Source organism: Elephas maximus, chromosome 17 (genome assembly GCF_024166365.1).
Source record: "Elephas maximus indicus isolate mEleMax1 chromosome 17, mEleMax1 primary haplotype, whole genome shotgun sequence".
NCBI lineage: Eukaryota > Metazoa > Chordata > Mammalia > Proboscidea > Elephantidae > Elephas > Elephas maximus.
In genome coordinates this window covers 62342918-62366616 of record NC_064835.1, presented here as the reverse complement: position 1 = coordinate 62366616, position 23699 = coordinate 62342918, and the positions used below count along the sequence as shown (strand labels likewise).

Sequence of the window (23699 nt, the reverse complement as noted above, 5' to 3'; positions counted from 1 at the left end):
GTATATAACATTACCTGGTATAATTGCTCAGCATTCGTTTTTGTAAAAATGAGGTTGATTTTTTAGCAGCTGAAGTCTGAAATTAATACGATTTTATTTTGCTTTCTTCAATTTCTTCCCTTTTTCATAGGTAGGTCTCTCTGATCTGGGCCTTAATCAGTCTTTTGCGTCTACATTGCCTCCATCTGTTCCTCATGAGCCAGCCAGAGAGCTAGAATATCATTCTTCAGATCTCAGAATGTTGAGAGTATCTCCTGAGACTGTGGCAAAGACTCTCAGACGTTTAGCAGGTATGTAGAGAAAGGAGGTAATAAATGTCCTCCTTATGGCTGGATTGTTAAAAAAATATATTGCTCTGGCTAACTGAATTTTATTTTCAGACTCTTGAAATAATGTTGGCACTTTGGGTTAGATGTGTTTATAAATCACCAGATTTTTCTTTTAGATGAACCAATTTAATTTTTTATTACATTTTCCATGACAGTGCTTAGAACTGAATTACATAGTCTGATATTAGAGTCAGTTTTTTTCTGTATTCCTGTCAGTGACTTAAATGGAAAAAGGACAAGAGTGGATGCAAATAAGTTTGTGGCTAGGAAATTGAGAGAAATCCTTGTTGAGGTAGAAAGCAGTATTAGCTCCTGAGGGAGATGAGGCGTGGTGGAGGTAAATTAGGGGATTTTAGGCTTGATGAAGGCTTAGACCTTATGTTGAAGTGAATAAAGAAGCAGATGGAGCTGACCAAGCATGAGTTAAAAAGACTAGCAGGTAGTTTGAAAAGTCAGCTGAGGTTGGAAACAGTGATTTTATAATGGTGTCACCCTGTATAAATCTGCAATTTTTTCTTTACTAAAGCTGAGGAATAGAAAAGATAAATTACAGTATTGATCTTTGGTTGATGGATTTGTTGAATAGTGTGATGGAAGGATGGCAGTGGAAAGGAATTTAATGAGAAAAGAGTTGTGTTGATTATCCTGTACAGGGAGAGAAGAAAGCCAGAAGAGTTGTTAGCCTGAAAGAAAACAGAAGGACCAGAGATTTATTTATGAAGTTAAATAGGTAAGGTGGGAACAAGTTACTGAGAGAGCTAGAAGAATGGGTAATTTTGGTCGGATTGAGCTAGTAGATTTCATTTCTAAAGGGGATCTATTCGAAGGGTGATAAGATCCAGGAAATAGCTCTGGATTGGATAGCAGATGTTGAATAAAGATCACTGGAGTAAGTAGCTTGAGATTTTGAGGCTACGTTACTGGGTTGGTTCACTATGTTTAAATCTTTTCTATTAATGCAGGTGCAGGATTTGGGGTTTAGGGAAAGCCTATGAACTAGACCTTGAAGTCTTCCAAAAATGAGTCGGAGTATAAATGGGAGTTGCAAGGAGAAAATGGAAGATGGAGGGTGGTATAGAAGCTGTAAGTAAGCTGAGCCTCAAAAAGGAAGTTTTACTTGTCTCAGGAAGGTGGAAAGTAATGGTAAGGAAATTGTTTTGAAAGTGGGAAAATTCCAACTTTGACTTCAGGGTCAGTGGTATGTGGAAGAAGGCTGCAGAGGCAGTTGTAGAATCAGAGGGAAAAATCAAGTTGCACTTAAGGCAAAAAGTTAGAGAGTATTCTATGAAAAATTTGAGAAAGTTTATTTACTAAGTAGCATAATGGTTCCAGAAAGCACAGAGGAAAGATTGGGCAGGGGGAAAAATAATGGGAAGAGCCAAAGTGAGAAAATCGAGCAGTACGAGAATGAGGGCAGGAGACCGGGAGTACTTGCGTTTAGTTTAGACCAAGGATTTCAGTGAAGAGCATGGTTGCCGTGACTGGCCTCAAATACTGTAATTTTATCAGTAGTTTTGGTGCCAGAACTGAGGGTCCCAGCTTATACCTGGCCTGGGCTCCGGGGTGAGATAAGGACTGCTGTAGCATTTGAGAAGGGTATCATGTCTACAGATGTCTTTTTGTAGCATTCTCCTGGAACTGATGCCTTGAATTTGGACTTGTAGCCTACTAGACTGTGAGAGAATAAATTTCCCTTTGCTAAAGCCAAACAAACAAAAAGTGTTTTTGTGGCTCTCTTTTATGACTCATAGCATGGCTTGATAAAGAATTCTCAGGCTGCTACCTGCCCCCTACCCAGGTTTAACTATACTGTCCTTTTATGCACTAATATTTGGAGTTGCAGGGATGATGTCAATAGATTTTTGGCTGGTTTATTTTTCCCCTTGGTTAAGTAACCTTTGTATTTTGCCTGGATTTTTAATTTTGTTTTGTTTTGGCCGTCCTTTTGTGCATGCAAAATGTGGGTACCTGGGATATACAAACAGATTCCCCATGGTTCCTGCCTTAGGAGGAGATGATGGTCAAGTCACACATGTCCTGTAAATGGAATTGTGCGATATGTGGTTTGTCCTGATGGGCTTCTTTCACTTGACATAATGTTTTCAAGGTTTATTCATATTATAGCAAGTACCAGTGCTCCTTTCTTTTCATTACCAAATAGTATTCCATTGTGTGGACACATCACATGTTCTTTCTTCACCCATCCTTGTTGATGGACATTTGGGTTGTTCCCACATTTTGACGGTTACAAATGACAGTATTATGAACATTTGTGTACAAGTTTTTGCGTAGCCTTGTATTTTTATTTCTCTGGGGGTATATACCTAAGAGTGGAATTGCTGGGTCAAATGGTAACTCTGTTTAACATGTTGGGGAATTGCTAAAGTGCTTTCCAAAGCATGTGCACCATTTTATATTCCCACCAGCGATGTATGAGAGTTCCAGTTTATGCAGATCCTCACCAAAACTTGTTATTTTCTGTCTCTTTGATTATAGCTGTTCTCATGGTTGCAAAGGAGTGTGTTAATTGTGGTTTTGATTTGCATTTCTATAATGGATAATGTTGTTGAGCATCTTTTTATGTGCTTATCGGCCATTTGTATACCCTCTTTGGGGAAATGTCTGTTCAGATCTCTTGCCCATTTTTTAAAAAATAGACTTTATTTTTGAGAGCAGCTTTTGGCTTACAGAAAAATTGCATTAGAAATACACAGCGTTCCCATATGTCTCCTTCTCCCTTGCACATAGTCTCTCCTGTTATTAACGTTGCATCCCCCAGCCCTCTACCCAGTGTCTAGTTCGGGGGTGGAGGATGCTGGGCATGTGGCAAGGAGAACATTTCCCGGGTCTGTTCTCTGGGCCACCAAGTGCTGTTGGGTTTCCTGTTCAGTGCTGCTGGAGGAGAAAAGGGCTTACGTGGACTGCCTTCTATCTCTAGCTTGGGTCTGGAGACACTGGGCCTAGGTCACTTTTTGCTCCTGGGTAGAGGGCTGGGGAATGCCAGGCCTGCTGTTGCCTGGTAGGGGAAGGGGATCGTTGTACTCCCTGCCTGATCTCTGTTGAGGTCACTGGATTGCATGGAATAAGCTGGCCAGTTGGTGGCAGGAGTGGTGGTGCACACAGATATGGGACTACCTGCTAAGTCTCTGCTGGGCTGCCCTTTTCCTAGTCCTTGGGTCAGAGAGAGCAGGCTTTTCTTGCCCCCCACCCCACCCCTTTGGCCTGGGCCTTGTTGGGGTTCCATGTTGCAAGCCTTTCCAGGGGTGAGTCTGAGATATATGAGAGTTAAAAAGATGACCCAGGAAACTCACTGCCCTGTTGTTCCTCAGGTCCTGAGGTTATCCCTAGCCAGTCCACCTTCCTCTTTCCATCTTTCAGAGTCTTTTTATGATCGCTTGTTGAATTATTTCTGGAAATTTTTGTTCACCCTGCTGGTGAGAGAGTGCTTTTTGCCTTGGGATTATGGGGATGGCTGAACATAAAATCCCAGATATGGGACAGATGAGATTGGCAACAGTTTATTCATCACATATACTCAAGCCCAGTGGAGGAGGACACTGCACACCACACAGAGCCACACGGGACTTGACCTTGGAAACAGCATGAATAATCAGGGACTGTGGAAGGCAGGCTTTGTAGTGTCAAGGGGGAATCCCTTGGTTCCTGTGGGAGGATGTGATTGATTTGTTTGAATCATTCCATGGACTTCCAAATGGGAGCTAGAACTCTGTTGAGTAGCAGGAACTGTACCTGGTCCCTTTGATAAGGTAGTTTGGCTAGGGGACCTTATCCAGGGAGTAGAGTAGGGAGGGGAACTTGTAGTTGGGACATTCAAAGCTCTCCTGATTTTATCAGATGTCAAGGCAGCACATAATATTGAGCCTAAATTTTCAGTTTTAGACAACAGGGCAGAATGGAAAAATGAGTTTGTGCTATCTCTTCTGGGGCTGGAAGACATCTGGAGTTTTGAATATGTGAAAACTTAGCTTTGGTATGTTATTTCTTTGGGCTGTTGGTAGAAATGATCAAATGAGTGGCTCAGGGTGGTGAGAAGCAAGGTTAAGATTGTTCTCAGGCAATATTGAATAAGCTCAGGGATCTCAAGCCCCAGAAGGTAGAGACACCTATGCCATAGAACCTTTCTAATTTTCTAAAATCTGCAGCCTCATCACAGACTAATAGTAGCTAACATGCTTGCTTACTTTGCTAAGCATTTTACATAGATGATATTATTTAATATTTATACTTGCCTTATGAGGATAACAACAACAAAAAAAAAAAAAAACGCATTCCTGTTGAGTCAATTCCGATTCATAGTGACTTTATAGGACAGAGTACAATTGCCCCATAGAGTTTCCAAGGAGTGCCTGGTGGGTTTGAACTGGCGGCCTTTTGATTAGCTGCTGTAGCTGTTAACCACTGTGCCACCAGGGTTATGAGGATAGGTACTGTTGTTATCCCATTTGATGATGGAGCGTAATGAAGCTTGAAGAGATGGAGTAACTTGCCCAAGGCAACACAGCTGGAGAAATGGTGGAGCACCAGTTGTGAAGCCATGCAGCTTCCCTCCGGAGCCTGCATTCTTAAGCACTACATTGTACCACTTTAGATCTTCCTTAAACACAACTCTTATATTCTCTTTGAACATTGATGATAATGTTCTTCTTTCTCTTCTATCAAATCAAAACTCTTCTGGCCGATTATCAAGACCTGACCTTTTATATTCTATTTATCCAACCTCATTTTTTTCTGTACATTTTGGTCATTCCAGGCAAGCCATTTTGTTTTGTTTATTTCTCTACTTTCATAGTAATGTTCATTCATTCTTCTGATATTTTACTTGTCCCTTTCCTTTTCTGCAATGCCGTTTCCTTTCTTCACAATGCCTATTCTACCTAATATTTAAGGCCTTGCCCAAGTGCCGCTTTCTCTAAGAGGATTTTTGATTACTTCACTCCATAATGTTCTTGCCATTTTTTGAACTCTACAATAGCACATCAGCAGTTTATCCAGATTCTTCCCCAGAGAGGGTACCGTATTTTACTTCTCTCTAATGCCTAACATAAATCTTGAAATATAATAAAGCCCTAACTTAAGAGTATCACTCAGTGGTACAGTATTGGCTGTCCTCACCTTGCTTACTTATCCTCAACAGCAGCGAGTAGAAAACAATGCTCTGTGCAAGGAAGGTTCTAAACTTCTCCTGAGGTGATATCATCTAATCCCCGGGCTTCAGTTAATTTCTATGGCTTATGACTTCCAAATCTGGGACTCCTTCCAGATGTGTCTCATGATCCATATGTTTGTATTCAGCTACCTATAGAAGTCTTCATTTGGATGCCCCATAGGCAGCCAGCTTAACCTCATAACTTCAGAAATGAGCCAGTCATCTCCTCCCACCTATTTTTCCTGTGTTCCATCTCAGTAAATGAACGTCTACCCAGGAGCCCAACCCAGAAACCTGTACATCTTCCTTTTCCCTCACCTCATCCAGTCAGTCACCCAATCCTGTTGATTCTGCTTTGCAGACCCTCGTTTTCCCTTTTTTGGATTTCCGTGTTTATAATGGAAACCTGGTTATCTTTTCTGCCCTCCTATCTATCCTCTGTATTAAGCCAGAATAGTCTTATTATAATAGGCATACTTGATAATGCCATTTCCTATTTTAAAGCCCTTAATATCCATCATTACCCTCAAGATAAGAAATTCCAAACTCCTTAATATGTCCTAGAAAGGCCTTTGTGGTCTGACCCACGCTCACCTCTTTAGCCTCACACCAGCCTCTTTGATCATATGGACTACTACCATTCTTTCATTATGCTAGACCCTCTTGTTTTCTTGATCTTACAGTGTTTTCTCTGCTTGGAACACTTCCTTCCTCTACTCCTTGTGCCCCATCTTTGCCCAACTCCTACTATTCATCCTTTTTATCTCAGGTTAGATGTCTTTTTCAGGACATCTTTCCAGGTTTCCATCACTCACCATGACTCCTTAAGGCTGAGTCAGGTGCTCCTTACATATGTTCCCATAGCATCCTGTAAAAACAAACCAAAACCCAGTGCTGTCGAGTTGATTCCAACTCATAGCGATCCTATAGGACAGAGTAGAACTACCCCATAGAGTTTCCAAGGAGCGCCTGGCGAATTCGAACGGCCGACCCTTTGGTTAGCAGCTGTAGCACTTAACCACTACACCACCAGGGTTTCCCAAGCAAACAAAAAAAACACCCCAAACTTGTTGCCATTGAGTCAGTTCTGACTTATGGTGACCCAGTGTGTTACAGAGTAAAACTCCACAGGGTTTTGTTGGCTGTAATCTTTATGGAAGTAGATCACCAGGCCTTTTCTTTGCCTGTGCCTGCTGGGTGGGTTCAAACCGCCAACCCTTAGGTTAGTAAATGAGTGCAAACAGTGCCACCTAGGGACCTTAGCATCCTGTAAACAACCCCCTAATCACTGCAGTCAACATATCGTTTTATAATTGCTTGTTTACTTATCTCCATCTCCTGTTAGACTGTAAGGTCTTTGAGGAGAGAACTGAGGCTTTGTTATTTTCTTTGCATTTGACCATGCAAGGTGCACAGGAAGTATTTGTTGAATAACTTGATGAATAGATTGGTGAATATTAAATGAATTACATATTTAGGTAGAGTCAGTGGGGAGGGGTAGAATTAGGAAGTGGGCTTTGTACTTTTGGGGGGATCAGTTATCCAAGAGTGGATCAAATGAAAATGAAAATCATATCTGGTTGAATTACTCTGAAGGCCTGTAGATTTGTTTCTTGTCATTCTGTTAAGGTTTGCAGTGGTCTCTAATTAACAGGAGGCCATCTCTATGATTTTCATGGCATATATGCCTTTCTTTAGGTTTGGTGGTATTGGAGTTTGTGGTCCATGCCGCCAAACTTAATCGATTTCATTATCATTAGTATTCTTGGCATAATTTGTGTTTAAAACCCAGGCTGTCGTTTTGCCTAACTACCTTAGGTTGTTCTTTGTTGAGTATCTCTCTCCCTTGGAGATGCAGGGTACTGAGGGCAGAGAGAGAACCTGGATGTGTCCCAGAGTAAATGAGGACTTATATTTGTGGGCAGGACTTTGGGAAGGTTCGCTTAAAGATGAGGGGTCTGGGAGCAAGATCTGGAATTACATCCTCCTCCTGTTCCAGAGGGAACAGGAGTGTGCAGTTTTTATTGACTACTTATTATTTGCCGGACACTTTACATATTATTATCTGATTTAATCTTCTCCACAACCCTGTGAGGGTGGTATGATGAAGAAACTAACTTTTCCAGGGGTATTTTATCAGGAAATTGTGTAATTTTGGATTTAAATCTACATCTGAGCGCAGAGTTCATGAACTTTCCATGACACCATTAGTTTTTTAACTTTCTGAAGCCACTGCTCATTTAGGAGTGCAAGAGAGTCTGTAGCCCCTTTTCACATTGAAAAAGAACTTAGTGATAGCCATTAAAAAAATGAGAGGATGAGTATAGATTGTAGTATGAGCTTATCTGTGTGATTTTATATTAGAAAATCATGCTCTATAAACTTTTCACACTCAGCAACTTTATAACATTTAATGTGATATTGTGGCGCAAGTTATTTGAATGGCATACAGTTTTCTGCAGGATAACGTTAATCACAATACGGGCACTTTGGGGAGTTATATTTCACCTGCTTAGTCAATAAAGGTATCAAGAATTCACATATGAACTGTAATATATACATGTTTTACAGTCTAGATATGAGAGAATTTTGGTTGAAAATAATGTTGATGCTAACATCTGTCATTCTACTGAGAATTAATCAGATAACCCACACTAAAATTGTAATAATTACCTAGTTATCAATAATTAATAATTAGAAGATTGCAAAAACAATAAAGTTATAAAAAAGAAACAACCCATTGCTGTCAAGTTGATTCGGACTCGTAGCGACCCTATAGGGCAGAGTAGAACTGCTCCAAGGGTTTCCAAGGAGCAGGCTGGTGGATTCGAACTGCTGACCTTTTGGTTAGCAGTTGAGCTCTTAACCACTGCTCCACCAGGGTTCTAACAAAGTTATAAAAATAAAAAAAAAGTTATAGTAGTTAATAATTAGAAAGCAAGAGGAACAACAATGAAATCTAAGAGCAACTCTGTGGATTGAATTGTGTCCCCCAAAAATGTGTCTCAACTTGGCTGGCCATGATTCCCAGTATTGTGTAATTGTCCACCGTTTTATCATCTGATGTGATTTTTCCTATGTGCTGTAAATCCTACCTCTATGATGTTAGTGAGGCGGGATTAGGGGCACTTCTGTTGATAAGGCCTACAGGATTAGGCTGTGTCTTAAGTCAATCTCTTTTGAGATATAAAAAAGAGAAGCGAGCAGAGAGGAGAGGGACTTCATTCCCACCAAGCAAGAAGCCAGGAGCAGAGTGCATCCTTTGGACCTGGGGTGCCTGCACTGAGAAGCTCCTAGACCAGGGAAAGATTGATGAAAAGGACCTTCCCCCAGAGCCAACAGAGAGAGAGAGAGAGCCTTCCTTTGGAGCCAGCGCCCTGAATTTGGACTTCCAGCCCCCTAAACTGTGAGAGAATAAATTTCTGTTTGTTAAAGCCATCCATTTGTGGTATTACTATTATAACAGCACTAGACAACTAAGACATCAACTTAAAGTATCATTGATATCCTTTTAAAACTGCAGGAATTTCAGTCTACTTGGCATGTATGTATAATAGGTACTTCTCAGGACAGCCAAACTTCTTAAAAAAAAAAAAAAAAAAACTTCTTAGTAGTCACTAAATTAAAGTCCTTGAAATCTAGAAATATGATAATTTATTTTTGTGTGCTAATATTAAAAAATATTAGTAACTTATAATTCATTTAGAATGGCCACTAGTAAGAAGCTCTTAATCATATGTAAAAGTAAAATCTAGAATTGCACCTCATTTGTCTGTGAGAAATAGAAAAAAATACTTGCTTGTTATTATTGTCATTATTTAAATCAGGTCATAGCCTATAACACAATCTTAGATTATACTTTGGGAAATAAAGCAGTGCTGTCTTTGTCTCCTAAGGAAGCTGTCTGTGTTAATAAGCATATGTTCCTATGTGGAAGAATCCTTCAGCAGATCCGAACCAGATTGTTAGTCTTCTTCTTCTCTAAGTGGCACATAGTTCACACCAATATACAGTTTTGGTATATATGGCCTTTTTCTGGGTAACTGTCTTCCTTTCCATGGTCAGAACTTTTTATCCCCATTCAGTTCTGAAAATGGATCTCCAAGGATTCAATAGGTTTATAGTAATATTGTAGCAAATATACTATTTATTTGTCTCTCAGAGCTGAGAGTAAGTACTCTAAAACTGTGCCACCCACCATCATCCAGCATCCATAAATCCCTTATTTATATAAATGTATCCTAAAAATGATAGGGGATTTATCATAAGTATTGCTTCTGAAAGTTTGAAGTGTATGTCCTTAAGCTTACATAGAACTGTCACAAGATTCTCGTTAACACTTCAGATCTCCTCTTGCCCTTTTAGCAGCTTAACCTGTAGTTCTTCTAGTTTCCTTTACTAATCTTTTCCTTTCACCTAACATCTTTTTAAGTAAGGTCTTTTTATCGTTTATAAACCTCTGGATCCTTCAAGGATTTGCTGTATATCTTACCTTCTTGCCCCTTCATGGTGTCACAGGTAATTTGTAACGGAAAAGGCATGTAAAAACTTCTAAAAATTAGGAAATCATTTCAAAAAACTAGGTTTTGGTGTGTTAACTTTGTTTCCTTACAAAAATTTCCATAGCCCATATTCCAAAAGCAAAGACAAGAAGTTAGGAAGGGACAGGAAACTGGATGAATGGAAACAGAAATGGGTGGAGAAGGGGAGAGTGTTGACACATGGCAGGGTTGGCAGCCAGTGTCATGAAACAATTTGTGTATTTATTGTTTAACGAGAAACTAATTTGCTCTGTAAATTTTTACCTAAAACACATTAAAAAAATAATAATCAGAACATGGAATGTACAAAGGTTCATCGTCAAAGAACATTTCAAGATCTAGCCTGAAATACAGTGTTGTCAGTGATAGGATAATATCCATACATATGCAAGGAAGACCAGTTAGTACAACTATTTTTCATATTTACACACCAGCCATTAATGCCAAAGATGAAGAAATTGAAGATTTTTGCCAACTTCTGCAGTCTGCAATTGATCAAACATTCAGTTAGGATGCACTGATAATTACTAGTTATTGGAACAATAATAGACTGACATATTAGCTTGTAAACCCATTGCAATTGAGTAGATTCTGATTCATAGTGACCTTATAGGACGGAGTAGAACTGCCCCTTAGGGCTTCTTTGGAGCGGCTGTTGGAGTCAAACCGTTGACCTTTTGGTTAGCAGCCGACCTCTTAACCACTGTGTCACCAGGGCTGCATATTAGCTTGTAAGTAAGGTAAAATAAAATCTCAGGCCTGACAGCATTTTCCCATGCTATTGAATGTTCTTTTTTAAAAAATTTTAAGATCTGTATAATAGTCCATCATGTGGATATATTGTTATTTTTAACCATTATTCTGTTGTTGTATATTTAAATTATTTCCACTTTAGTTTGCCATTACACATAGCTTTATAATTAATGTGTTTATAAATATTTGTCTTCTTTAATGACTGTTTTCTTAGGATTCATTTCTAGAAGGCAAAGGCCCAAGAAAGGGAATGCTTTTGTTTTTATGTTTTTCAGTAAAGTGGGAAGTGTTTCTTTTGAATTCAGAATAACAGCATTTATATATATATATATGCATATAAAAAATATATATGTATAATATTAACAAATCTTTTTCTTTAGGAGATACTACTGAGGGAAGCACAGATGGAATTACTCAAACCAACTTGAAATCAGGCAGTACTACCACTTCTGGAGACTCAGACATTAGATCTAATTTGTCCTTGCATACTGAGGCCTTGCCTCAGTTGATTGTAAGGTCCGCTCAACAGAAGACTCTTGGTCAGCATACTGATGTTTTCTACCCACAGACTTTGCAAGATAGTCCTCTAAGTGAACAGACTCTGGAAGTTTCAGCTGTACCTATACAGGCAAACCAAAGGACTGAAATACCAATAGTGCCTTTTAGTTCCCACTCATATAGAGAGAGGCCTAGTACTTTGTATCAGCAAGAGTTACCAGACAGTCATCTAAGTGAAGAAGCTCTGAAAGCTTTAACTACACCTGTACCAGCTGACCAGAATACTAAGATAGCAAGAGTAACCTTTAGTTCCTGCTCACATAGAGATAAGCCCAGTATATTCTACAAACAGGCATTGTCAGACAGTGATCTAAGTGAAGAAGCTCTGATACTTTTAGCTGCTCCAGGACCAGGTGATCAGAAGACTGAGATACAAACAGTGCCCTCTAGTTCCTACTCACATAGGGAAAAGCCTAGTACTTTCTTTCATCAGGAGTTGTCAGGTAGTGATTTTACTGAAGAGTCCCTGAAAAGCTCAGCTGTTCCTGGACCACCTGACCAGAAGCCTGGCATACCAACAGTACTCTCTAGTTACGACTCACAAAAAGAGAAGCCCAGTACTTTTTACCAACAGGTGTTACCAGATAGCCATCTAACTGAAGAGGTTCTGAAAAAAAGTTCACCTGTTCCTGAACCAGCTGACCAAAAGACTGGGATACCAGCAGTGCTCTCTAGTTACTACTCACAAAGAGAGAAGCCCAGTACCTTTAACCATCAGGTATTACTCGATAGCCATCTAACTGAAGAGGCTCTGAAAAAGAGTCCACCTGTTCCTGGACAGGGTGACAAGAAGCCTGAGATACCAACAATGCTTTCTAGTTACAACTCACAAAGAGAGAAGCCCAGTACTTTTTACCAACAGGTATTACTAGATGGTCATCTAAGTGAAGAGGTTCTGAAAAGTTTACCTGTTCCTGGACTAGCTGACCAGAAGACTGGAGTACCAACAGTGCCCCTTAGTTACTACTCATATAGAGAGAGACCTGGTATTTTCTTCCAGCAGACATTACCAGATAGTCATTTAACTAAAGAGACTCCCAAAAGTTCAGCTGTTCCTGAAAGTTACAACCAAAACACTGGCATACCAAGAGTATCCCCTAGTTCCTACTCACATAGAGAGAAGCCTGGTACTTTCTACCAACAGGTGTTACCAGGTAGTCATCTAAGTGAAGAGGGCCTGAGAAATTCACCTGTTCCTGGCATACCACCTGGCCAGAAGCTTGGGATACAGACAGTGTCCTCTAGTTCCTACTCACAAAGAGAGAAGCCTGGTGTTTTATACCAACAGACATTGCCAAATAGTCATTTAAATGAACAGGCTCTGAAAGGCTCAGCTGGTCCTGGACAACCTAACCAGAAGTCTGGCATACCAACAGTACCCTCCAGGTCCCACTCACATGGAGAGAAGCCTGATACTTTCTACCAGCAGGTGTTACCAGATAGTCATCTAACTGAAGAGGCTCTGAGAAGTTCACCTGTTCCTGGCATACCAGCGACCCAGAAAACTGGGATACCAACAGTGTCCTCTAGTTCCTCCACACAGAGAGAGAAGCCTGGGGTTTTCTACCAACAGATGTTGCCAAATAGTCATCTAACTGAAGAGGCTCTGAGAAGTTCACCTGTTCCTGGCATACCGGCTACCCAGAAAACTGGGATACCAACAGTGTCCTCTAGTTCCTACCCACAGAGAAAGAAGCCTGGGATATTCTTCCGAGAGACTTTGCCAGATAGTAAAATAACTGAAGAGCCTCTGAAAGGGTCATCTTGTCCTAGACAACCTGACCAGAAGTCTGGCATACCAACAGTACCCTCTAGTTCCTACTCCCCTAGAGAGAAGTCTGGTGCTTTCTACAAACAGGTGTTACCAAATGGTCATCTAACAGAACAGGCTCTGAGAAGTTCACCTGTTCCTGGCATACTGCCTGGCCAGAAGCTTGGGATACAAACAGTGTCCTCTGGTTCCTATTCACAAGGAGAGAAGCCCGGTGTTTTCTACCAACAGAGATTGCCAGATAGTCATTTAAATGAACAGGCTCTGAAAAGCTCAGCTGGTCCTAAACGAGCTGAGCAGAAGTCTGGCATCCCAACATTACCCTCTAGTTCCCACTCACATGGAGAGAAGCCTGACACTGTCTACCAACAGACGTTACCAGGTAGTCATCTAACTGAAGAGGCTCTGAGAAGTTCACCTGTTCCTATCATACCAGCTACCCAGAAGACTGCAATACCAACAGTGTCCTCTAGTTTCTACCCACAGAGAGAGAAGCCTGGGGTTTTCTACCAACAGACATTGCCAGATAGTCATATAACTGAGGAGACTCTGAAAGGTTCAGCTGGTCCTGGACGACCTGACCAGATGTCTGGCACACCAATAGCACCCTCTAGTTCCTACTCACCTAGAGAGAAGCCTGATACTTTCTACCAGCAGGTGTTACCAGATAGTCATCTAACTGAAGAGGCTCTGAGTTCACCTGTTCCTGTCATACCAGCTACTCAGAAAACTGGGATACCAACAGTGTCCTCTAGTTCCTACCCACAGAGGGAGAAGCCTGGTGTTTTCTACTTGCAGACGTTGCCAGATAGTCATCAAAACAAACAGGCCCTGAAAGGCTCAGCTGGTCATGGACCGTTTGACCAGAAATCTGGCATACCAACAGTACCCTCTAGTTCCCACTCACATGGAGAGAAGCCTGATACTTTCTACCAGCAGGTGTTACCAGATAGTCATCTAACTGAAGAGGCTCTGAGAAGTTCACCTGTTCCTGGCATTCCAGCTACCCAGAAAACTGGGATACCAACACTGTCCTCTAGTTTCAGCCCACAGAAAGAGGAACCTGGTGTTTTCTACCAACAGACATTGCCAGATAGTCATCTAACTGAAGAGGCTCTGAAAGGTCCAGCTGGTCCTGGACGACGTGACCAGAAGTCTGGCAAAGCAACAGTACCCTCTAGTTCCCACTCACATAGAGAGAATCCCAGTACTTTCTACCAGCAGGCACTACCAGATAGTCATCTAACTGAAGAGGCTCTGGAAAGCTCACTTGTTCCTGGTATAGCAGCTGACCAGAAGACTGGGATACCAAGAGTACCCTCTAGTTTCCACTCACATAGAGAGAAGCCTGATGTTTTCTACCAACAGGTGTTGCCAGATAGTCATCTAACTGAAGATGCCCTGCGAAGTTCACCTGTTCCTGTTATACCAGCTGACCAGAAGGCTGAGATACCAGTCCTGTCCTCTAGTTCCTACCCTCAGAGAGAGAAGCCTGGTGTGTTCTACCAACAGGTGTTGCCAAGTAGTCATCTAACTGAAGAGGCTCTGAGAAGTTCACCTGTTCCTGGCATACCAGCTGACCAGAAGGCTGAGATACCAGCACCGTCCTCTAGTTTCTACCCACAAAGAGAGAAGCCTGGTGTTTTCTACCAACAGGCATTGCCAGATAGTCATATAACTGAAGAGACTCTGAAAATTTTACCTGTTTCTGGACCAGCTGACCAGAAGACTGGTATACCAACAGTACCCTCTAGTTCCTACTTAGACAGAGAGAAGCCTGGTACTTTCTACCAACAGGAGTTGCCAGATAGTCATCTAACTGAACTGGCTCTGAAAAGTTCACCTGTTCCTGGACCAACTGACCAAAAGACTGGGATAGAAACAGTTTCCTCTAGTTCCTATCCACAGAAAGAGAAGCCTGGTGTTTTCTACCAGCAGACGTTGACAGACAGTCATTTAACTGAGGAGGCTGTGAAAGTTTTAGCTCTTCCTGGGCCAGCTGCCCAGAAGACTGGGATACCAACAGTACCCTCTAGTTCTTACTCACATAAGGAGAAGCCCAGTACTCTCTCCCAACAGGAGTTGCCAGATCCTCATCATACTGATGAGCCTCTGAAAGTTTTAACTGTTCTTGAACCAGCTGATCAGAAGACTCAGATAGCAACAGTACTCTGTACTTCCTGTTCACATAAAGAGAAACCTGGTACTTCACACCAACAAACACTGCCAGATAGTCATCTAACTGAAGAGGGTCTGAAAGATTCACCTGTTCCTGGACCAGCTGACCAGAAGACTGGAATACCAATAGTACCCTCTAATTCTTACTCACATAGAGAGAAGTCTGGTGTATTTTACCAACAGGAGTTGTCAGTCAGTGATCTGACTGAAGAGACTCTGAAAGTTTTAGCTGTTCCTGGACCAGCTGACCAAAAGTCTGGGATATCAACTGTACCCTCTAGTCTTTACTCACAGAGAGAGGCACCTGGTATTTTCTACCAGCAGGTGTTGCCAGACAGTCATCTTTCTGAAGGGTCTCTGAAAAGCTCGGATGTTCCTGGACCAGCTGACCAGCAAACTGGGATACCGACACTACTTTCTAGTTCTTTCTCACCTAAAGAGAAGCCCGGTACTTTCTACCAACAGAATTTTCCAGATAGTCATCTAACTGAAGAAGCTCCAGAGGTTTCAACTGTCCCTGGACCAGCTGATCAGAAAACTGGGTTACTAATAACTCCCACTAGCTCCAGCTCACATAGAGTGAAGCTCAAGATCTCACCTATTACTGGATCGAATGACCAGAAGACTGAGTCACCAACAACTCCCACCAATTCCAACTCACACAGAGAGAAGCCCAAGATTTCAACTGTGATTAGACCAGATGACCAGAAGACTACATTTTTGACAGTTTTCTCTAGCTCCTATTCTCAAAGAATAAAGCCCAGTATTTTCTCTCAACAGGAGTTGCCAGATAGACATAAAACTGAAGATAATCTGAAGGTTTCAGCTGTCCCTAAACCACCTGATGGGAATACTGGGATACCAATACCTCTTACTAGTTCCTATACACAGACAGAGATATCTGATTTTTTCTGCCCATCGGAATTGTCAGACAGGCGTCTAACTGATGATATTCCGAAGGTTTCAACAATTCCTGGACCAGGTGACCAGAAAACTGTGTTACCAACAGTTCCTCCTAGTTCTGTTTCACACAGAGAAAAGCCTAGTATTTCTTCTGAAAAGGGTTTACCAGATAGACATGTAACTGAAGATATTCTGAAGGTCTCAAGTGCTCTTGGGCAAGTTGAACAGATTACCGTGTTACCAACAGCTCCCCCTGGTATTTACTTACATAGTGAAAAGCACAAAGTTGTTTCAGAACATGCCCAAAAGCTAGTAGATAATTTTAATTCCTCTGACCTCAGTGTTCGCTCAAAGAATATGCCTATAAATTCTCAGGTTGAGGATAGAGTTGTAATAAATAAGCCAGAAACTTTAGGTTTTAGAGATTTGGGCTCTGAGGAAACCAGGAATATTAACAGTGGTTCCAAAACTCTTAAAGAAATTCAGACACTTTTAATGGAGGCAGAAAAAATAGCACTGAGACGATGCAAGATTCCTGCTCCCCTTATCCCTTTCAGGGATGTTGGTGATATTTCATGTATGCAATCGAAGAAGGTGGTTTGCTTCAAAGAACCTGTCACAACTGATGAATGCAGTGGTAATTTGTGTCAGAAAGAGCCATCAGCAGAAGAAAACCCAAGCAACAGCTGCGTACAGAAGGATATTAGCACACAGACAAATCTAAAATGCCAGAGAGGCATTGAAAATTGGGAGTTTATTAGTTCAACTACAGTTAGAAGTCCTCTACAGGAAGCAGAACACAAAGCCAGAGTAGCATCAGAGGAAACCCTTAAGCAATATGAAACAGCCAAATCTGTAACGAGGTCTGAACCTGAAGGGTGTAGTGGAACCATTGGGAATAAAATTGTTATCCCTGTGGTGACTATCGTAAAAAGTGATTCAAGTAGTGACACAAGTGATGGCCATGGTTCCTGCTCATGGGACAGTAATTTACCAGAGTCTCTGGAGTCAGCGTCAGATGTTCTTCTAAACTTCTTCCCGGATGTTTCACCCAACGCTAGCATAACAGATAGCAGAGAGGAAGAGGGTGTGTCAGAGAGTGATGATGGTGGCAGCAGCAGTGTGGATTCACTGGCTGCACATGTGAAAAACCTCCTGCAATGTGAGTCCTCATTGAATCATGCTAAACAAATACTGAGAAATGCAGAGGAAGAGGAAAGTCGGGTACGAGCACGGGGTAAGAACCAATATTTTATAATAAAGGCAGTTTCCAGCTTATAAACATACTTTAATAATTTATTTAAAATTAAATGTTTGGAGCTCTAAATTAGTTTTCTTATAGAATTGTTCAAGTGATTACATTTTCGTCTAACAATGTAGAAAAAGCCCATTTAACCAATAATGTAGCTGAGATATTGTATTAACAGTGCTAGTCTGAGTTTGCGGCCTAGAAGTAGGTTCTTTTTTTTTTTTTTTTTAATTTATCGTGCTTTAAGTGATAGTTTACAAATCAAGTCAGTCTCTCATACAAAAACTTATACACACCTTGCTATGTAACCCTAGCTGCTCTTGCCCTAATGTAACAGCACACTCTTCCTCCCTACCCTGTGTTCCCTATGTCCGTTCAACCAGCTCCTGTCCCCTTCTGCCTTCTCATCTCGCCTCCAGACAGGAGTTGCCCACATAGTCTCATGTGTCTACTTGAGCCAAGAAGTGCACTCCTCATTGATATCATTTTCTGTCTTATTGTCCAGTCTAATCCCTGTCTGAAGAGTAGACCACAGGAATGGTTCCAGTCTTGGGCTAACAAAGGGTCTGGGGACCATGACCTCCAGGGTCCCTCTAGCCTCTGTCAAATCAATAAGTCTGGTCTTTTTATGAGAATTTGAGGTCTGCATCACACTGTACTCCTGCTCCATTAGGGATTCTATGTTGTATTCCCTGTCAGGGCAGTCATCAGTGGTAGCCAGGTACCATCTAGTTCTTCCAGTCTCAGGCTGATGTAGTGTTTGGTTTATATGGCCCTTTCTTTCTCTTGGGCTCATCTTTGCTTTATGTCTTTGGTGTTCTTCATTCTCCTTTGCTCCAGATGGGTTGAGATCAATTGACGCATCCTAGATGGTGACTTGCTAGCTTTTAAGACCCCAGGTGGCACTCACCAAAGTGGGATGCAGAATGTTTTCTTAATACATTTTGTTATGCCAGTTGACCTAGATGTCCCCTGAAGCCATGGTCCCCAAACCCCCATCTCTGCTACTCTGGCCTTCAAAGCCTTCAATTTATTCAGGAAACTTCTTTGCTTTTCGTTTAGTTCAGTTGTGCTGACTTCTCCTGTACTGTGTGTTGTCTTTCCCTTCACCTAAAATAGCTCTTGTCTACTGTCTAATTAGTAAATACCCCTCTCCCTCACTTCCTACCCTCATAACCATCAGAGGATATTTTTAGAAGTAGGTTCTGATGTCTGAAGCAGAGTAAAGTTTCCAAGGTTCTGAAGCGCTCACGCTTCTCTAAGCCTCCTATTATAGTATTCTTATTTTGAGGCCACAATTTTCTTTGTGGTCTGATTTGTTCTGTGTCCTAAAATTATTTATATTTTTCCTTCCTCTTTTGTAATAAAATGCTCAAAGGTGATCGTAGACATTAAAAAAAAAAACTAATCAAGATATCTCACACCAAAACTTGGGTTAGAGGTTTAAAAGAGGATACGTACTAACCCCATTAATCTCTAATAGTAGAATTCTATATTTAAAAAAAAAAAAAAAGCTGAAGACAACATGGGAAATGTATTGGGGGGAGGGAGGCAGGTAGAGGGACAACTCATAAGCAATTCAGTTCTACCTGGAAATCCTCCTTTGAGATTAATTGTCTATATTTTTTCTTCTGCCACTTACCATCGACGGCACTGGGGTACCACTTACCATATTTTGATTGTCATAAAAAAACAAGTTTTATTTGTTATTTTTAAATGTCTGCTCTTATCGAAGTGGTAGTAACTGTAGCAGGAGCTAAAGGGGGAGGCAAAGGGACTCTCGATTGGAAGAAAGGTTAGGATAAAGATGATTGCATATCACATTTCAAGTAGCCTCTTTGGACAACTCTCTGTAGAGTATGTTTAAAAAAAAATTGGGCTTTTCACTGAAATGATCTCTTTCAACAGCTTATGATAGTTTGTCATATAATCGAGAGCAAACACATTTTGATAAAGTTGTGTAGGCTTTATATAGGCCATGTTGATGATCTGTGCTCTTACAATCACTGACAAATGACCACGTTTGCATTATATTATCTCAGGTGTTTTTATGCTTTCTCTCCAGCCTGGAATCTGAAGTTTAATTTGGCTCATGAGTGTGGGTACTCCATTTCAGAATTAAATGAAGATGACAGGAGAAAAGTGGAAGAGATCAAGGCAAAGTTGTTTGGTCATGGGAGAACAAGTGACTCGTCCCAGGTAGGAGAGAAACCTGGAAATGTAAAGGGAAACCGTGAAAGAAAGGGTGGTGGAATTTGGATCTCTCACCCTTGGCATTGATGACTCCACTTGAGTCACTGGTAGTCTTTGGCTAAAGTGTTGGGAGCCTTAATTCTTCAAAAGTTAAGATTTAAGGATTAGATTCTCTTGCTTGATCCAAGACTCATCCACTGAGAAAAATTTATCTTCTTAGAAAAATAAGATTGGGTTTGCTTACCTTATCAGTAGAGACACTAAATGACACTGATATAAATGGCTTTCTTTTTTAATAGTACTTGTGTCCTTCTATTATGAACCGTTTCATGCATAAAAAAGAATATATATGAAACATGTACTTAAAGAGTTAAGAGAAATACAAATCATTCCTGTGTATCGATCACCCAGCTTAAGAAATAGAATGTTGCCAAATACCATTGAAGCCTTTGAGTACTCTTTCCCAGTCACATCTCCTTCCTGTCTTAACCTGTCATGTGTTGGCTTCCTTGCTCTTCAGCATGGTTTTGAGCTCTATATGGGATCAGAATGGTATATGTTCTTATGAGAATTGCTTTTTTCACATAATCTTTGCTTTTGAGATTCGTCCATGTGGATATAATAGTTTTAATTATTCCTTTTTATGGCTGTATGGTATTCCAGTGTATATCATAGTTTACCCATTCTGTGGATAGGGTATTTTCATTGTTAACAATTTTTTGCATTATGAACAGTAATAGGCAATAATAATAACCATTTTATACAGTTGTGGTATGGATTACATGAGACAATGCCTATAAAATGCTTAGTAGAATATACGGTATCTAGTTGGTGCCTAATCAGTGGCAGTTGTTGTTGTTATTAATTCTATAAACGTTGGTAGAGCTATCATATGCATTGACTTTATGGCCTGGTTCATACCAAGTTTCTTAGAAAATTATTCTTCCTACTTAAGTGATACAGCCTAATTATTTGGCTTATCTCAATTTTGGGAACATTTTAAAAAGTATAAATGAAACTGGATTTTAGGTTTTACATATATGCTTGTGAACAACAAAATTAATAAATCATAAAATGGAAAATGAGTTCTCCTAGCACCATTTGTTTAAAAGTACATATTTTTCCTCCAGTGATTGGAATTTCCTTGTTTTTTTTTTTTAAATCTTCATATGGTGATGTTTCTAGACTCCTCAGCAGATTGCTTTCCTTTGGGTAGACTCTAGTTTGTCTGTGTTCCTCTTAAACTATGGTATGCTGAATTAAACACAATACAACATGTGCTGTCTCACCAGAACGAAGTATATTGGTAGTTCTCTTTTTATTAATGCATTCTAAGATTCCTAATGGTCACATCATACTTTGCTTTTTTTTTTCTAAAATGTGAACCACTGCCAAGATCTCTATTCTTGATTCTTGTGCCCATGTAATACTCTTAAACTCTGCTGTATTTCTTCTTCTTCGTTTCACCTCAGTGTATTCAAGCCTATAGGAATGACTTTGAATCTCATTTTGGTCATATATTATGTTAAATATCTCTTCCAGCTTCGTATATTTGAAAAGTATTTTTATCCAAATTGTTGATAACCCGTTGCTGTTGAGTCGATTCCGGCTCATAGTGACCCTGTAGGACAGAGTAGAGCTGCCCTATAGCATTTCTGGAAGCAGACTGCCACATCTTTCGTTTGTGAAATGGCTGGTGGGTTTGATCTGCTGACCTTTTGGTTAGCAGCCCAGCGCTTTAACCACTCACGACCAGGGTTCTTTCAAGTTAGTAATAAAATGTTTAATCAGACAGAGTTATAAACAAAAAACAAAACCTGTTGCCGCCGAGTCAATACAGATTCATAGTGACCCTATAAGACATAGTAGAACTGCCCCATAGGGTTTCCAAGCCTGTAATCTTTACCAAAGCAGACTGCCACATCTTTTTCCCATGGAGGAGCTGGTGGGTTCAAACAACCAATCTTTCAATTAGCACCGAGCTCTTAACTACTGCATCACCAAGGCTATCTTAGACAGGGTTATAGGGGAGGGAAATCTACAGCCTTTTGAACAAGGTTGTTTTAAGCACTAGGGTGAGTAATGCTTGAATCCATGCATGGAATTGATTATTGATGATCAATTTTTTCTATCCATGAGAGGAACAAAGAGAACCTTGTCCCCTGCATCATACCTTACACAAAATTAATTTGAGTTGGATCATAGACCTTAATGTGAAAGGTAAAATAACAAAGCTTCTTGGAGAAAATATAGAATCTCTTCATGATGTTTGAGGTAGGCAGATTCCTTAAATAGGACACAAAACAGCACTAACCATAAAAGAAAGAATTGATTGATTGCTATTTATTAACATTAAGGCACTAAGAACAGTGAAAAGGCCCTATGAACAGAGTGGAGGGTATTTGCAGTACAAACATTTGACAAAGGACATAAGTCCAGAACACATATAAAGAAGTACACAAATCAGCTCCCCCTCCCCAAAGACTTGAAATGGGTACTTAATAAATGAAATTATCCCAATGGCCAATAAGCGGTTTAAAATTTTAGCGTTTTAAAATGTTCTCAGTGTCCTTATGCATTCGTGTAATGCAAATTAAACCAGAGTGAGACACTGCTTTACATCAGAATGGCTAAATTAAAAAGAGAACAATACTCAACATTGGGGAAGTTGTGGAGCAAGTGGGATATTCATGTCTTGCTGGTGGGAGGGTAAAGTGGTACAATACTCTGGAAAACTAATTTAGCATTATCTTCTAAAGGTAAGGAGTCCCTGGGTGGTACAAATAGTTAACACACTCTGCTGACTGAAAGGTTGAAGGTTCAGATCCACTCAGAGGCCCTTGGAAGAAAAGCCTGGCAATCTACTTCTGAAAATCAGCCATTGAAAACCCTGTGGAGCACAGTTCTATTCTGACACACATGGGGTTGCTGTGCATCATAATGAACTCAATGGGAGCTGGTGGTGGTGGAGTAAAGGTAAACATACACCTGCCCTATGACACGTCAGCTCTGCTTCTAGGTGTGCACTCAAGAGAAGTCAGTGCATGTGTTATCTAAAGGACAGGAGAAAAATAATAATAGTAGTCTCAAACTGAAAACTTCCTGTATGTCCATCAAGAGTAGAATAGACAGATCAATTACGGTTTATTCATACAGTGGAATTCTGCATATCAGTAAAAAAGAACAAACTACTGCTGTCTTAATTGCATTGAAGGATTTCACACATTAAATATAGCAAATGAAGCCAGACACAAAAGTCATACTGAATGATTCCATTTATATGAAATTCAAAAACAAGCAAACTAATCAGTGGTGATAAAAGTAAGAACCATGATTCACTCTGCTGGGGCCGAGTGTGTGGTGTTGACTGAGAAGAGGCACAAGAGATCTTCTCAGGTATAGGAAAGGTTGTATGTCTGGATCTGGATGGCATATACATGGCTGTACCTTTATTGTTTTAGCTAGTGAGAGCAGGATTTTGTTAGGGTTTTTTGTCTGTGCCCTTTGTTCCCAGGTTGCTGGCTTCTTCAGCTCTAAGTCTGGGATATATGAGACCAAAGGAAAACTCAGAGATCTCACCACCGTGTCATTCCTCAAGTTCCAGGTCCCAGGGTCCCTAGTTGGTCTACCTTCTTCTCTACACCTTTCAGAGTTTTCTTAAGTTTGTTTTACATATAATGACCAGGAATTTTAGTTGTATTTAGCAGGAGGAATGAAGAAAAGTACATCTACTCCATCCTCCTGGAAGTAGCAGCTTAATTTAAGACATTTTTATTTAAAAATAAATGTGGTTATATCAACAAATAGAGTGCCAATTTATAATGATTTTATAAGTAAAATACAAAAACCATGAATATATTTATTGTAGTCAGTTTTGGGCACTGATCCTATGCCCCAGGAGGAGCTACTAGTTCTCCTACCTATTTTTAGGGGTAAAATATTAGCATATAGGCCAAACTTCTTAGGGGTAAAATATTAGCATATAGGCCAGACTTCTTAGGGGTAAAATATTAGCATATAGGCCAAACTTCTGTAACAACAAAAAAAAGAGACCCAA

The 23699-nt window shown here is 40.4% G+C and overlaps 1 protein-coding gene across 4 annotated transcripts in view; it reads left to right on the top strand.

Moving 5' to 3' along the window:
- The window catches only part of ALMS1 (ALMS1 centrosome and basal body associated protein), a 187270-nt gene that overhangs the window by 55101 nt on the left and 108470 nt on the right, over window positions 1-23699 (top strand). For 3 of the 4 annotated variants that reach the window (XM_049856193.1, XM_049856195.1, XM_049856196.1), the window contains 3 exons: window positions 131-290; window positions 11171-17437; window positions 19515-19648. In XM_049856193.1, the coding sequence (XP_049712150.1) occupies window positions 131-290; window positions 11171-17437; window positions 19515-19648 (6561 nt within the window). The remainder of the gene's footprint in view (window positions 1-130; window positions 291-11170; window positions 17438-19514; window positions 19649-23699) is intronic. The other variant, XM_049856194.1, reaches the window with a different exon arrangement.